General features: G+C 42.5%; 1 protein-coding gene across 1 annotated transcript in view; it reads left to right on the top strand.

Annotated features, from left to right (window-relative positions):
• Nucleotides 1-16,306, top strand: part of LOC126413103 (lactase/phlorizin hydrolase-like) — a 233,745-nt gene that overhangs the window by 5,181 nt on the left and 212,258 nt on the right. The window contains exons 4-5 of the mRNA XM_050082997.1: nucleotides 7,280-7,402; nucleotides 7,487-7,667. Of these exons, the coding sequence (XP_049938954.1) occupies nucleotides 7,280-7,402; nucleotides 7,487-7,667 (304 nt within the window). The remainder of the gene's footprint in view (nucleotides 1-7,279; nucleotides 7,403-7,486; nucleotides 7,668-16,306) is intronic.

Here is a 16,306-nt window from a genome sequence, read left to right as displayed (position 1 = left end):
AAGCCATTGCCGACAGCTGAATTTTCCCTTCGCTCAGACAGGTATTAAGGCTAAAATTCGTCATTCTGTCAGATTATCTAGTTCACTATCTAATTGGGCATAGTGGAAATGAAGCCCCATGCTTCTTGACAGAGCGTAGGGGGACGATGCGGGAGACCAGCACCGCCGTACTAGGCAACGTCCTATTGGAGGGGGTTTGCCATTGCCTTCCTCCGACCGTAAAGGGGATGAATGATGACGATGAAGACGACGCAACAACACACATTTACCTCGGGGTAGGTGAAAATCCCTGACCCCGCCGGCAATCAAACCCGGGACCCCGTACTCGGAAAGCGTGAACGCTACCGCGAGACTACGAGCGGCGGACATTTGGGCATAACACATATGTAACTCATTTCTTTTAAATAAAAGACTGACAAACTATGGATATGATTGTGACACTTAAGACGCTTCGGACCACACGTCTAGAACAGCACATCCTACAAGAGTTCACAGGGTCATGGTCAAAATTAGGGGCGACTGTTCCCAAAAATACTCTCAGAAACAAATTACTTCTGCGCGTCTTTGACAGTACCAAGAAAATCACAAGCGTTTCAAACCATGTGGATGTATGTTACCTTCTAAGCAAGTCAACAATATACCAATGTGAACAGAAAGTAATCAATCTTGGCAACCATAGAAGAAAACGGTACTGGATAGTCCATCGCATTAGTGAGAGTGATATCAGAAATGTAGTTTCTGTTATTTCGTGGGGTAAAGTTGAATGACACTGACTTCCAGTACTGTGCTCGATGAATCGAACCGAATTCAATTGCTGAAGGGATTATTCTCAAAACTGTTCTAGAGTATAGAAAACAGCAAAGAAAAATGTGTACGCATTAGTTCCACTATCAAACGGATGGCACAATTAACAAACAAATGAGATGGAGTAAAATTGAAGGAAAATAATAGATTAAGCATAGTCGTCGACGAGCCGTGTACAGATATGACACCAAAATGAAATAAGGAGGCATTGGGAACGATTGAAATAATCGCTGCAGTAGATTTACGGAAACGCTGGGAAATTTAACGAAGTCTATCCTAATCCTGAATCCAATATCTTAATCAATGATCCTTCGCCCATGACGAGTGTCATTGTAGTGTTAATAGTTAGGTAGTGGGACAAGAGGTCCGTAGTAGTCTTGTAACAGCAGCAAACAGATTCCTTAATTGTCGGGTCTAACAAGGAGTAATAATTAATGTGCGGAAAATGATGGGATTAATTAGCCTTATACAATCTTATACGAATAAGAAATGGGCAGATGTGTAAGTATAGATAAGTAACACAACATTTCATATTCCCAATAACTGTGAGAGCTATTTTAATTTTGCGTAATTTACGAATCTAGTGTGTGGACATCCTCAGAAGAAGAGAAAATGGTTTCACGTGATTTTAGTTCATATTTTGACTATGGTACTTTCATGTAATGTATCGTCAGTGACTGTTTCAGATGAGGTGTTTTGACGAAAACGTGTTTGCTTAATGAAGGCTTTGTGTTGCAGAAGTCAGTCAGAGAATGTTTGTTGTTGTTGTGGTCTTCAGTCCTGAGACTGGTTTGATGCAGCTCTCCATGCTACTCTATCCTGTGCAAGATTCTTCATCTCCCAGTACCTACTGCAACCTACATCCTTCTGAATCTGTTTAGTGTATTCATCTCTTGGTCTCCCTCTACGATCCTAAATTGGTGATCCCTTGATGCCTCAGAACATGTCCTACCAACCGATCCCTTCTTCTAATCAAGCTGTGCCACAAACTTCTGTTCTCCCCAATCCTATTCAACACCTCCTCATTAGTTATATGATCTACCCATCTAATCTTCAGCATTCTTCTGTAGCACCACATTTCGAAAGCTTCTATTCTCTTCCTGTCCAAACTAGTTATCGTCCATGTTTCACTTCCATACAGGGCTACGCTCCATACAAATACTTTCAGAAACGACTTCCTGACACTTAAATCTATACTCGATGTTAACAAATTTCTCTTCATCAGAAACGCTTTCCTTTCCATTGCCAGTCTACGTTCTATATCCTCTCTACTTCGACCATCATCAGTTATTTTGGTCCCTAAATAGCAAAACTCCTTTACTACTTTAAGTGCCCCATTTCCTAATCTAATTCCCGCAGAATCACCCGACTTAATTCGACTACATTCCATTATCCTCGTTTTGCTTTTGTTGATATTCACCTTTTACCCTCCTTTCAAGGCACTATCTATTCCGTTCAACAGCTCTTCCAAGGCCTTTGCTGTCTGACAGAATTTTAATATCATTGGCGAACCTCAAAGTTTTTATTTCTTCTCCATGGATTTTAATACCTACTCCGAATTTTTCAATTGTTTCCTTCACTGCTTGCTCAATATACAGATTGAATAACATCGAGGATAAGCTACAACCCTGTCTCACTCCCTTCACAACCACTGCTTCCCTTTCATGTCCCTCGACTCTTATACCTGCCATCTGGTTTCTGTACAAATTGTAAATAGCCATTCGCTCCCTGTATTTTACCCCTGCCACCTTCAGAATTTGAAAGAGAGTATTCCAGTCAACATTGTCAAAAACTTTCTCTAAGTCTACAAATGCTAGAAACGTAGGTTTGACTTTCCTTAATTTAGCTTCTAAGATAAGTCGTAGGGTCAGTATTGCCTCACGTGTTTCAACATTTCTACGGAATCCAAACTAATCTTCCCCGAGGTCGGCATCTACTAGTTTTATCATTCGTCTGTAAATAATTCGCGTTAGTATTTTGCATCCGTGACTTATTAAACTGATAGTTCGGTAATTTTCACGTCTTTCAGCACCTGCTTTCTTTGGGATAGGAATTATTATATTCTTCTTGAAGTCTGAGGGTATTTCGCCTGTCTCATACATCTTGCTCACCAGATGGTAGAGTTTTGTCAGTACTGGCTCTCCCAAGGCTGTCAGTAGTTGTAATGGAATGTTGTCTACTCCGGGGGCCTTGTTTCGACTCAGGTCTTTCAGTACTCTGTCAAACTCTTCACACGGTATTGTATCTCCCATTTCATCTTCATCTACATCCTCTTCCATTTCCATAATATTGTCCTCAAGTACATTGCCCTTGTATAGACTCTCTATATACTCCTTCCACCTTTCTGCTTTCCCTTCTTTTCTTAGAACTGGGTTTCCACCTGAGCTCTTGATATTCATACAATGGTTCTCTTTTCTCCAAAGGTCACTTTAATTTTCCTGTAGGCTGTATCTACCTTACCCCTAGTGTGATAAGCCTCTACATTCTTACATTTGTCCTCTAGCCATCCTTGCCTAGCCATTTTTGAGACGTTTGTATTCCTTTTTGCCTGCTTCACTTACTGCATTTTTATATTTACTCCTCTCAGCAATTATATTTCTTCTGTTACCCAAGGATTTCTACTAGCCCTCGTCTTTTTACCTACTAGATCCTCTGCTGCCTTCACTACTTCATCTCTCAAAGCTACCCATTCTTCTTCTACTGTATTTCTTTCCCCCATTCCTGTCAATTGTTCCCTTATGATCTCCCTGAAACTCTGTACCACCTCTGGTTCTTTCACTTTGTCCAGGTCCCATCTCCTTAAATACCCACCTTTTTGCAATTTCTTCAGTTTTAATCTACAGTTCATAACCAATAGATTGTGGTCAGCGTCCACATCTGCCCCTGGAAATGTCTTACAATTTAAAACCTAGTTCCTAAATCTCTGTCTTACCATTATATAATCTATCTGAAACCTGTCAGTATCTCCAGGCTTCTTCCATGTATACAACCTTCTTTTATGATTCTTGAACCAAGTGTTGATTAAGTTGTGCTCTGTGCAAAATTCTCTCAGGCGGCTTCCTCTTTCATTTCTTAACTCCAATCCATATTCACTTACTACGATTCCTTCTCTCCCTTTTCCTACTACCGAATTCCAGTCACCCATGACTATTAAATTTTTGTCTCCCTTCATTATCTGAATAATTTATTTTATTTCATCATACATTTCTTCAATTTCTTCGTTATCTGCAGAGCTAGTTGGCATATAAACTTGTACTACTGTAGTAGGCGTGGGCTTCGTGTCTATCTTGGCCACAATAATGCTTTCACTATGCTGTTTGTAGTAGCTTACCCGCACTCCTATTATTTTATTCAGTATTAAACCGACTCCTGCATTACCCCTGTTTGAATTTGTATTTATAACCCTGTATTCACCTGACCAAAAGTCTTGTTCCTCCTGCCAGCGAACTTCACTAATTCCTACTACATCTAACTTTAACCTATCCATTTCCCTTTTTAAATTTTCTAACCTACCTGCTCGATTAAGGGATCTGATATTCCACGCTCCGATCCGTAGAACGCCAGTTTTCTTTCTCCTGATAACGACGTCCTTCTGAGTAGTCCCCGCCCGGAGATCCGAATGGGGGACTATTTTACCTCTGGAATATTTTACCCAAGAGGATGCCATCATCATTTAACCATACAGTAAAGCTGCATGCCCTCGGGAAAAATTACGGCTGTAGTTTCCTCTTCCTCTCAGCCGTTCGCAATACCAGCAAACTAAGGCCGTTTTGGTTAGTGTTACAAGGCCAGATCAGTCAATCATCCAGACTGTTGCCCCTGCAACTACTGAAAAGGCTGCTGCCCCTCTTCAGGAACCACACGTTTGTCTGGCCTCTCAACAGATACCCCTCCGTTGTGGTTGCACCTACAGTACGGCTATCTGTATCGCTGAGGCACGCAAGCCTCCCCACCAACGGCAAGGTTCATGGTTCTTGGCGGGGGGGGGGGGGGGCGGGGAGTCAGACAATAGCGCGGATAGAATATAGCTCTAAGACAAAGCGTCCTGCACAGCAGGAGCCTAACGTTGCTTTCCAATCAACAGATCATCTCAGCTCTGCGCTATGTACATACCCCGTTGTAGAGAGGAGATTGAACCAAAAAGTAGCACATAATCTGGTCAACAGGACCTGTACACCAACAATTCTTCTCCTGTTCAAGTGAACTATTTGTGGCACTAATTTTCTTGACAGGCTAAATTTGAACAGATACCCCAGTCCGACTCTGTTAAAGGGGCGACAACCTATTTCTTTACCAGGTTTTCTCAACACTTGTTACCCTCTCTTCCCAGTATTGGAACTTGGGCAACAAGTACACTAAAAGTATCAGAAAATGAGCCAAGGTTACGGATTTAGGATATACCCCGTAATGTTAACCACTGACCCTGAGACATATTACGCACTGAAATGACATTCTTACATCGTACCCTACCGAAAGTACACTCACTGGGACAACGGTGGTTACTTTGGTTTGCTTTAGGAGGACATGAAGTGGAACTGTAAAATTTTAGTTCACTTAATTACAATATAGATGTGAAGATCTACCTAACATGTATAATTCATTTCTATGGGAACGTTCTGACTATTTACAATTGTCTCTGAACTGTAAAGAATCTCTTGATACGCTCACTTTTACAAGTCTCTTCACTGGAAGAATGAACGACCTAATGATTACGCAAAATTCGTCCTGAGACATTTAATACACAGATGGCATGTCTAAGACGAAGCTGTCGTCTTGATCGTTGACTGCTAACTTGGCCGAGCCATAAGTAGACCATCGATTACGTCGGCCTAGCGAAGCCCTAACAGACGTACGTCCGACTGTATTTCTCATGCGTCATGCGGCATGCAGCAATTATACATTTCTGTGGTTGCCAACCTTGCTTTAGCACACCGCTCTTCAGACGACACCACACCTGTCAAACAAGATTCTGGTCCATAAAGGGAGGTACATCTGGGAAAAGTAAAGATGTAAGATGATTTCCAGTCTAGCACAAGATTTTATTATTGAGTAGGTAAATATACGTGCTATGGTAAAATCTTTTTCTCGTAGAAACATTCCAGGCTGATAATAACTTGAGCTGTGAAATTTTTTAATGATACCACGCCCATCTGTGTAGGCATCGGGAACGTAACCGACTATATGGATGCATTACAGAATGATCGACGAGATTTAGTGTTCATTTACGCACATTTACGCAGACTGTGAGCAGTTTATAGGTGAGCAGACTTTTTTCCATCGAGAAGAGCTACACCCTCCGAATTCAATACAGTTATATAAATGGCATCAAGACGGAGATATTTCGTAGATCTTTTTGTGCACAAGTACATAATGGATGATGAAAGCTACATAGTGAAATGTGTCCGCACAATATTTGTCCACCATTCATTGCGCTGTTAAACTCCATTGATCGTTCTGGTTACCTGTCATCTTTGCACACAAGACTACGTTCTGCAACGATTACGAATTTATATTTAGAAAAATTCCCTTAACTGCCATTACTAACCTCATGTTTCAAATCATTATATGCCCCTCCTTATCGAAGTCAGTATCCTCGTTGTTATTATAACATCCGTTAAGAATCATCCCAAATCTCTGAAACACAACTTACGAAGAAAAAGACATAAAATCCATCAACAAACTACCAGCCTTAGTCACTTCTCCAGAATCCCCAACACTTCAGGCATAATTACATGATTCTTATTGCTGCTGCTGTTGTTGTTATTATTTTTGTTGTGGTCATCCGCACGAAAACTGGTGTGATGAATTCTAGTCCATCCCATGCAAGCCTCATCATTTCCGAATAATTACTTCAACCCACATCTGTTTGAACCTGCTTATTGTACTCATCTTTCGGCCTCCCTCTGCAGTTCCAAGCCTTCACACTGCCCTCCTGTAGTAAACTGACGAATCCATCCTTAACGTCTCAGAATCTGTCATATCAATCGATGCCTTCTGTTACTCAAGTTACGTTACAAATTTCTCCACCGAGCGAGGTGGCGCAGTGGTTAGACACTGGACTCGCATTCGGGAGGACACGTCCGGCCATCCTGATTTAGGTTTTCCGTGATTTCCCTAAATCGCTCCAGGTAAATGCCGGGATGGTTCCTTTGAAAGAGCACGGCCGACTTCCTTCCCCATCCTTCCCTAATCCGATGAGACCGATGACCTCGCTGTCTGGTGTCCTTCCCCAAACAACTGGTACTGGTACAAATTTCTCCCCAGTTGTGCTCAGCGTCTGCTCGTAATTTCCGCGATCTACTCCTCAAATCTTCCTCATTCTTTTTCCTAATGACGTCATTCTCCTGAGTAATCACCGACCCGAGATGTGAATGAGGTTACTATTTTACCTTCGGAATATTTTACCCTAAAGGTTTCCATCATTACTTACCATACAGCATTTCACAAATTTCACACTGCAGTATGCCATCTACAGGTGACTATGTACCATTGGGATCTTCCTCAACCGCTGCAGTACATCGGAGGCTGGCCTAACGAGTTGCTGGCAGACTACTTCGTTGAATACGCCAGGGTACTGTTTGAAAACTTCGGAGACAGGGTAAGTAAAATGTTTCAAAACGTTTATGTGCTAGTCTCACATTTACTTCGCCTATGAGCATAATGGTAGTGTACGGATCCTTAGGTGAAATGGTGGGTCACGTTCAACGAGCCAGCTACCTTTGTGCACGGCTACACAACTTTGAGGATGGCCCCTTCTCAGCCCGCCAAAGGAATTGGCGACTACCTGGCGGCACACACCATCATCAAAGCCCACGCTCGCGTCTGGCACCTGTATGATGAGCAGTTTAGAGCTTCGCAGAATGGTCAGTACCTGAAGACAATTGTAATATCGCTTGAGGCTCTTAAAGATTACATTATCTCATCAAAAGCAACCTATTAGCAGACATAAATATAAGTGGGTCAACTCTTCATCTTCATGAGGGCTTCAACTATGCTATGGTCACTTTAAATGAGATCTGTGAGTGTCTATGGTATTACAGTAACATATCGCAATAGACAAAACCTGATAAGGTAGTGGTGGTGAACATTAGGTTATGAAGTGAAGCCCACATTCTGACTCATCCAAAAGAGTTGAGGACAAAACTCTTGGTGGGCTAATCCATTGCACGAATGTTATCGGCCATAAACCATTCCCACAGAGATGCTGCGTTATGACATGGTGCACTGTCAAGCTGATACACTCATCGTCTCTGAACTATTTCTCTACTGCATGCAGAACACAATACAGTAAAATTTGTTCATATCTCTCCGCGGTTGGCATTTTATTAAGTGATATTAATTGGACTGCACCAAAACCACAAAAAATATTCCTGTACGCTAACAATATCCCCTCCATAGTTCACTTTTAGAACCACACATATTTATATTTAAGTTTCCTCAGGTATTCACCAAACCCAAACTCTTCCATCAGATTGTCGCTGCTTACAGCGATTCATCACTGCAAATCACTTGCTTTCACAAAGAATTGTGGATTATTAGGACCTACTTTGCCATTGCAGACCACGCTTTTTAACTCTCTCTGCAGTCATGGTCCTAGATGGACTGATGGTAGCAGTCTGGAGTGATTACATCCGCTGATTTCTTTTCTTTTTTATTTCAATTTATTTGCATTCCGTTCGTGCCTGTTGAGCCATTTCAGAATGAGAAAGACGGTACGACAGCGTATTGGAAACGAAGTTTTGGTCAGGTACAGCGATACGAACATTAGGACAATGGAACAACCAGTGTCCGATCAGAGAAAATATCCGACTTGGCTGATAAACGGGCCAGGGGGCCATCGTTTAGCATCCCCTGATTTCAAAAATGGTTCAAATGGCTCTGAGCACTATGGGACTTAACTTTTGAGGTCATCAGTCCCCTAGATCTTAGAACTACTTAAACCCAACTAACCTAAGGAGATGACACACATCCATGCCCGAGGCAGGATTCGAACCTGCGACCGTAGCGGTCGCGCCGTTCCAGACTGTAGCGCCTAGAACCGCTCGGCCACTCCGGCCGGGCGGGCATGGATGTGTGTGATGTCCTTAGGTTTAAGTAGTTCTAAGTCTAGGGGACTGATGACCTCAGATGTTGAGTCCCATAGTGCTCAGAGTCATAGTTTTCTATCATTATGGGGGGGGGGCTGGGTTTCCATCCAGTACATGACAGTAAATTACGTTACAGTGATACTAGTGGACTACGTGAACGTTCTTGACGATCACCTGCAACTTCTCTTTATCCGAATCCATGATATGCAGAAACGGTGCTCTGTTGCGTTCCAAACTTAAATAGACACGCTATTAAGCAGATGGTTATAATGTATAGCCTCGTCAGAGCCGTGCAAATCGTGGAAGGAAGAGTCATACGAGAATGTACCCTGCTTGATTGTTGTTAAAGAATACTCACGTGCTCCGTCGCCGGTAAAATTAGAGTCGTTTATACTGAAGTGTTTCGTGCTGACAACAGTGGCATCGTGGCACGTGGCCTGCTCGAGAAAATGTTAAGTGATGGGTAGCCATATCGTTCCATTATTGTTCGATCGTTCCCCTTACGTCGAGGAGATTTGACGGGGCCTGGTCAGTGGCACAGACATCTTGCTCGAATGAGTCTCTATAGAAGCCCCTACTGCACTGAAGGTAAAACTACTTGTATCATTACAATCTTTCCACATATGTCAGTCATGCCTCAGTGAAGTCTCATTTAAGATGGAGATGGTAGCCAGCATGCTGTTTTGCCATCTGACCTGCTCACATTTAAATGGGTTGCCGGACAGTACTTTTAATCGATGTCGTGTGTAAACTGCACTACTCGATGACAAGGAGTGAATTGACACCCCACTGTGAGCAGTGATTGGAGGAACCCATTTCTGTGGTGTGAAGAGTTAATTATCAGTTACTTTTAGTCCTATTGTAGCAACCTAGTGTTTGTGTAGCTTTCCTCACAGAATTATAACTAAAATCTTGTATGAGGGGATGGAGCAACCACTTGACACAGTGAAGAAACGTATATGGACCAATATTTACGGTACGTTAACATTCCTACCAGGCGAATACGGTGCCTCAGTTAGCTGCCAGAACGATGTGAGTTTGGTATTTATTGCCCTACTTTAGCTAGACGAACCCATATCATAAAGTTGTCTTGTAGCAAACGTGTAGTGCAACTCATCACTACAGTCACCACTGAGTATAAACAACGGTGGCATTTGCTCTTACTGTCAAGCATCCATCAGACAGAAAGTATGTTGGGACAGTACGGCTACCCACCAACTGCTGGTTTCCATCACTAAATCTTAGAGTGTGTTGCAGCACTTGAAGCCGTCTATACGGTGTTTCATTTCGCTAGAAACAATGACGACGCATGTCATCAACAACTTCGTGCCCTCAGAAATCAACATCTGATGGCAATTTGCTTCGAATTAAGGCACTGACAGTATCTGCTAGATAAAGTAACACGTGGAACAGATACTAACCGCCCAGTCTCGAAGATCGGACAACCACGGAATGGCGCTCGTAAATTTCACTGATGTCGGCATGTGGCACATTCTGCGCGCCACTAAGACGACATAGGAGTGTACGAAGTATCACGCTGTCGACGTCATGCTAACATATTCCAACTGTCGTGGCAAAGGAGACATCTTTTTACAAACGAGAAAATATCTCTATCTAATTTTTATTAAGTCTAAATATCAAACGAATAGCAAGAAGGTGTTATAATTAATGCAAAAGGCCAGGATTTTTTGCAATGGATTAAAGAAAGTGAAATCTACATTTAAAGAAAAAAAATGGCGATGAATATCATTTCTCCGTGAATAAAGTTCAGGTCAGTTAGGCATATGCTCCACGGAGAATAACATGCATGGGCTTGGTACTTTTTATGCTCGTAGTTACCTTAGTGTGCTCCCATTCCTCCATCTGTGTACTTTACAAGTTTCTTTCTATACTGAAGCGCCAAAGAAATTGGTATAGGCATGCGTATTCAAATACAGAGTTATGTAACTACCCGTAATACGGCGCTGCGGTCGGCAAGACAACAAGTGTCTGGCGCTGTTGTTAGATCGGTTACTCCTGCTGCAATGACAAGTTATCAAGATTTAAGTGAGTTTGAACATGGTGTTATAGTCGATGCACGAACGGTGGGACACAGCATCTCCGGTTTAACGATGAAGTACATTTCTGAGGTAGCGATGAAGTAGGGTTTTTCCCGCACGACCATTTCACGAGCGTACCGTGAAGATCAGGAATCCGGTTAAACATCAAATCTCCAACATCGCTGCGGCCGAAAAAAGATCCTGCAAGAACGGGACCAACGACGACTGTAGAGAATCGTTCAACTTGACAGAAGTGCAACCCTTCCGTAAATTGCTGCAGATTTCAATGCCGCTCCATCAGCTCGTGTCAGTGCGCGAATATTCAAAGAAACATCGATATGGGCTTTCGGAGATGAAGGCCCACTCGCGTACCCTTGGTGACTGCACAACACAAAGCTTTACGCCTTTCCTGGGCCCGTTAACACCGACAACGGACTGTTGATGACTGGAAACCTGTTACATGGTCGCACGAGTCTCGTTTCAAATTGTATCAAGCGGATGGAAGTGCACGGGTATGGAGACAACCTCATGAATCCTTGGACCTTGCTTGTCAGCGGGGTACTGTTCAAGTTCGTGGAGGCTCTATATTGATGTAGAACGTGTGCAGTTGGAGTGATATGGGACCCGTGATACTGGTGACACGTACGTAAGCATCTTGTCTGATCACCTGCATCCATTCATGTCCTTTGTGCATTCCGAGGGACCTGGGGTATTCCAGCAGGACAATGCGACCACCAACATATCCAGAATTGCTACAGAGTTTTTCCAGGAACAGGCTTCCGATTTTAAACACTTTCGCTGTCTATCAGACTCCTCTGATATGTACATTATTGAGCATATCTGCGATGCCCCCTCGTACTCTTAAGAATTTATCGACAGCCCTGCAGGATTCATGTTGTCAGTTCCCTCAGCACTACTTCAGACATTAGTCGGGTCCATGCCAAGTCGTGTAGCGCTACCTCTGCTTGCCCACGGGGGCCCTGTACCAGTACCAGTTTCTTTGGCTCCTGAGTGGAATATCGAGTATGGAGTCATTCTCAAAGATATAATGAAATATCAAGTGACTTGGGAACACTGTCGCATCATATTCTAGTGTATTCGAACACTTTTACGCAAAATAATAGTTCGTGAAAATGATAATAGAAGAGACAATTACAAGACAATTTTTATTGAACCTGGGTTATTTAAAAGTTTCACTGGGTAATCTTCAAGCTTATAATTTGTGTAAGATATCCGGGCTGTATTCGTAAAGTAATCATCCTCTCCAGTTTGAACTGCTTGCTGGGCTAAACAATAAGCAGAGGCCAGTAAGTACCTTATTTGATTTAACCCAGCTATTCCGTTCGGATCTATATGACCCGAAATGGTTATAATTTTCGCTTCTTATTATTATTTAAATATCCAAATAACCTTGTGAAATTTTGTAACTTTTTCTGAAAATGCAATGGCAGTATGTGGTTAAAAAAGTTTTAAAGCATTTTAAGCCATCTGGTCATAAACCTCGAGAGTTGCACTCAAACTGTTCGGGTCAATGTGACTCGACGTTAATGTGATTACTCTAAATTCAAATACTTTCTGGTTGTCTCTTATTTTATAGTAGTAATGACTTTCATTGTTCATACAAACTCTCAACATTCAACAAGTCAACAAAGGCACTGCGTTTACAACAATGGAAGTGTCATTACGACTTGTCAACTGTTCGAATTATCCGTTTTCTCTACTCAGTTTGTATTCTCCATAATTTGCAATGAGTCTGAATTGTGACATAATAGCGATTACATCAGTTACTGGCGCTGAGTTGGAAGAATCGATAAATATCTCAACAGACGAAAGACATGTTCTCCATAATTTGCAATGAGTCTGAATTGTGACATAATAGCGATTACATCAGTTACTGACGCTGAGTTGGAAAAATCGATAAATATCTCAACAGACGAAAGACAACTTTCCGAGTTCGAAGATTATGTCAGCAATGCATCACAAAGTGCTTGTTCCGATGACATTGACGACAGGCCTCAGCTTGTTCAAAGTAGTGTACAGACTTCTGTTTTTAAAAACTGGAACCCGTAATGGCAGTTGCAACCACCAGCACAATACAGCCGTCTGCTTGCTTCGAACTTCGTCGGGAGTACCCCGGGAGTTATCAAGTATGTCAGCAGCAGAATAAGTGACGTAAGAAGTTAATTTGGAGTATTATTTTCTACAGCACATCACAATGTAATAATAGAGATGTCAAATACTAAGCAGCAACGAGTTATTGTGAACAATGGACAAACATTGATGATTATCTTTTTCACGCATACTTAGCTCCTGTTCCTTGCTGATCTGTATCCCTCACATGAGGAATCTACAAAAAGTTTGTGAAATAAGAATACTGGGTGGAATATATGTCGAGCAACAGTGTCCCTAGGAACATTCTGTAAGATATCGTTCGCCTTGCGAATTGATAGGAAATCCACGAGAGAGGAAAGACGACATACTGATAAACTCACCGCAATTTGAAGCATCTGGAAGAATTGGTTAGAAGTTCTTCCTACACAGTATAATCCAGGGGAAAATGACAGCGTCGACGACCAGCTTGTAGCATTTAGAAGCCGCTGTCCATTCTAGCAGTACATCCCATGCAAACCGGCAAAATATGGGGTCAAGATGTGAACTCTGTGTAGCGACAAATCTTCACATATACTAAAAGCCCAAAGGAGAGTGGAGTGCCACCAGAAAAAAATCAGGGAATGAAAGAAGTTGCTGATCTTACCTGTGATTCGTGAGGTCAGAATGTAACACGTGACAATTTTTTTACGTTGTACAATTTGGAACAGCTGCTCCCGAAAAGGAAACTGACAATTTTATAAACCATACGTAAAAGCAAGCCAGAGACTCCACAAAATATGACCGACAAGGAGGTTCATATCTTCTCATTTTAACTCGCAAATGACGCTACGATGGTCAGTTATATCCTTAAGAGAAATAAGAATGCTGTGCTACTGACCACTCTCCACCGTATTGGGGAAATAAGCGCAGGGCTGATAAGAAGCCAAGAATGATTTTAGATTATAATTCAACAAAAGGGGCTGTAGACAAGTTCGATCAGCTAAGAGGTACATATATATGTAAAAGAAAATATAATGGATGGCCTATGACAGTTTTCTACAATATTCTTGCTGTTACTGCTTATAAAGCATATCTCTTGTGGACTTCGATTGATAATGGTCAGAAGGATCCAAGATCCTGAAGGAGTGGCATGTGTGGCTGAATAAATGTCAACAAGAAACTCTACTAAAAGTGCACGCTGTATGTTCCGTCCTTCAGGCAGTGACAATAAAATGAACATGTTGTATGGAAATGGTGATAAACATTATGCAAAATACACGTTGATTATGGCTCACAAATGTTCTAAAAATAAGCATGAGTAGGATTTTTTTCACCATTTTATTATGTCGCGTCATACTGATCTGAAAAGTATCTTTGTGTAGTAAAAGAACAGCAGGGTTAAAATGTTCATCTTATCTTATGCGTATGTTGGATACTTTAGAACCAGGGAAAGGTCCCCCAGTGGTTCATCAGATATCTAGCAATCTGGAAACAGAAGGTAGTGCTCAATAAATGTGGAAGAGCTCTGAATCTCACTGGAATTTCAGGCTCATGATTACATCTATTATTTCTTTTTGTACATGAAACAAGTTTCGTTCTCATAGATGACAGTCGCACAGCAAATAATTTAACTAGTACTGTAGTAAGTAGTTAATTATTTGGAATAGAACATGTTGGATCAGTTTCAGTCAATGAATTCTAGAAAAAGTGAAATGTTAGTAAGTACTAAGAGTTTTAAGTAAACAGAACATTTTAAGTTACTTTCGGTGTAAAATATAAATTTTTACGAAACATCTTGCATTATATAGTAATGGGCAGAAATGTCAATCATAGAATAATGTCTTCTTCTAAAGTATGAACCGATAGGAAGTAAGTAATCTCTGTTGAGCTTACAAATGAAGCATAAATGTTCTGAGTAAATTATTTGTTAAGGCACTTTTTTGAAGTACCCCATAATACTTATACGCAACAATATATATATATATATATATATATATATATATATATATATATATATATATATATATATATATATATATATAAAACACCGTGTGTGTTTCTTGGCATGATTACAATATATATATATACACTCCTGGAAATTGAAATAAGAACACCGTGAATTCATTGTCCCAGGAAGGGGAAACTTTATTGACACATTCCTGGGGTCAGATACATCACATGATCACACTGACAGAACCACAGGCACATAGACACAGGCAACAAAGCATGCACAATGTCGGCACTAGTACAGTGTATATCCACCTTTCGCAGCAATGCAGGCTACTATTCTCCCATGGAGACGATCGTAGAGATGCTGGATGTAGACCTGTGGAACGGCTTGCCATGCCATTTCCACCTGGCGCCTCAGTTGGACCAGCGTTCGTGCTGGACGTGCAGACCGCGTGAGACGACGCTTCATCCAGTCCCAAACATGCTCAATGGGGGACAGATCCGGAGATCTTGCTGGCCAGGGTAGTTGACTTACACCTTCTAGAGCACGTTGGGTGGCACGGGATACATGCGGACGTGCATTGTCCTGTTGGAACAGCAAGTTCCCTTTCCGGTCTAGGAATGGTAGAACGATGGGTTCGATGACGGTTTGGATGTACCGTGCACTATTCAGTGTCCCCTCGACGATCACCAGTGGTGTATGGCCAGTGTAGGAGATCGCTCCCCACACCATGATGCCGGGTGTTGGCCCTGTGTGCCTCGGTCGTATGCAGTCCTGATTGTGGCGCTCACCTGCACGGCACCAAACACGCATACGACCATCATTGGCAGCAAGGCAGATGCGACTCTCATCGCTGAAGACGACACGTCTCCATTCGTCCCTCCATTCATGCCTGTCGCGACACCACTGGAGGCGGGCTGCACGATGTTGGGGCGTGAGCGGAAGACGGCCTAACGGTGAGCGGGACTGTAGCCCAGCTTCATGGAGACGGTTGCGAATGGTCCTCGCCGATACCCCAGGAGCAACAGTGTCCCTAATTTGCTGGGAAGTGGCGGTGCGGTCCCCTACGGCACTGCGTAGGATCCTACGGTCTTGGCGTGCATCCGTGCGTCGCTGCTGTCCGGTCCCAGGTCGACGGGCACGTGCACCTTCCGCCGACCACTGGCGACAACATCGATGTACTGTGGAGACCTCACGCCCCACGTGTTGAGCAATTCGGCGGTACGTCCACCCGGCCTCCCGCATGCCCACTATACGCCCTCGCTCAAAGTCCGTCAACTGCACATACGGTTCACGTCCACGCTGTCGCGGCATGCTACCAGTGTTAAAGACTG

This window comes from Schistocerca serialis, chromosome 7 (assembly GCF_023864345.2).
Source record: "Schistocerca serialis cubense isolate TAMUIC-IGC-003099 chromosome 7, iqSchSeri2.2, whole genome shotgun sequence".
Classification (NCBI taxonomy): Eukaryota; Metazoa; Arthropoda; class Insecta; order Orthoptera; family Acrididae; genus Schistocerca; species Schistocerca serialis.
This window is presented reverse-complemented; position numbering and strand designations above follow the sequence as displayed.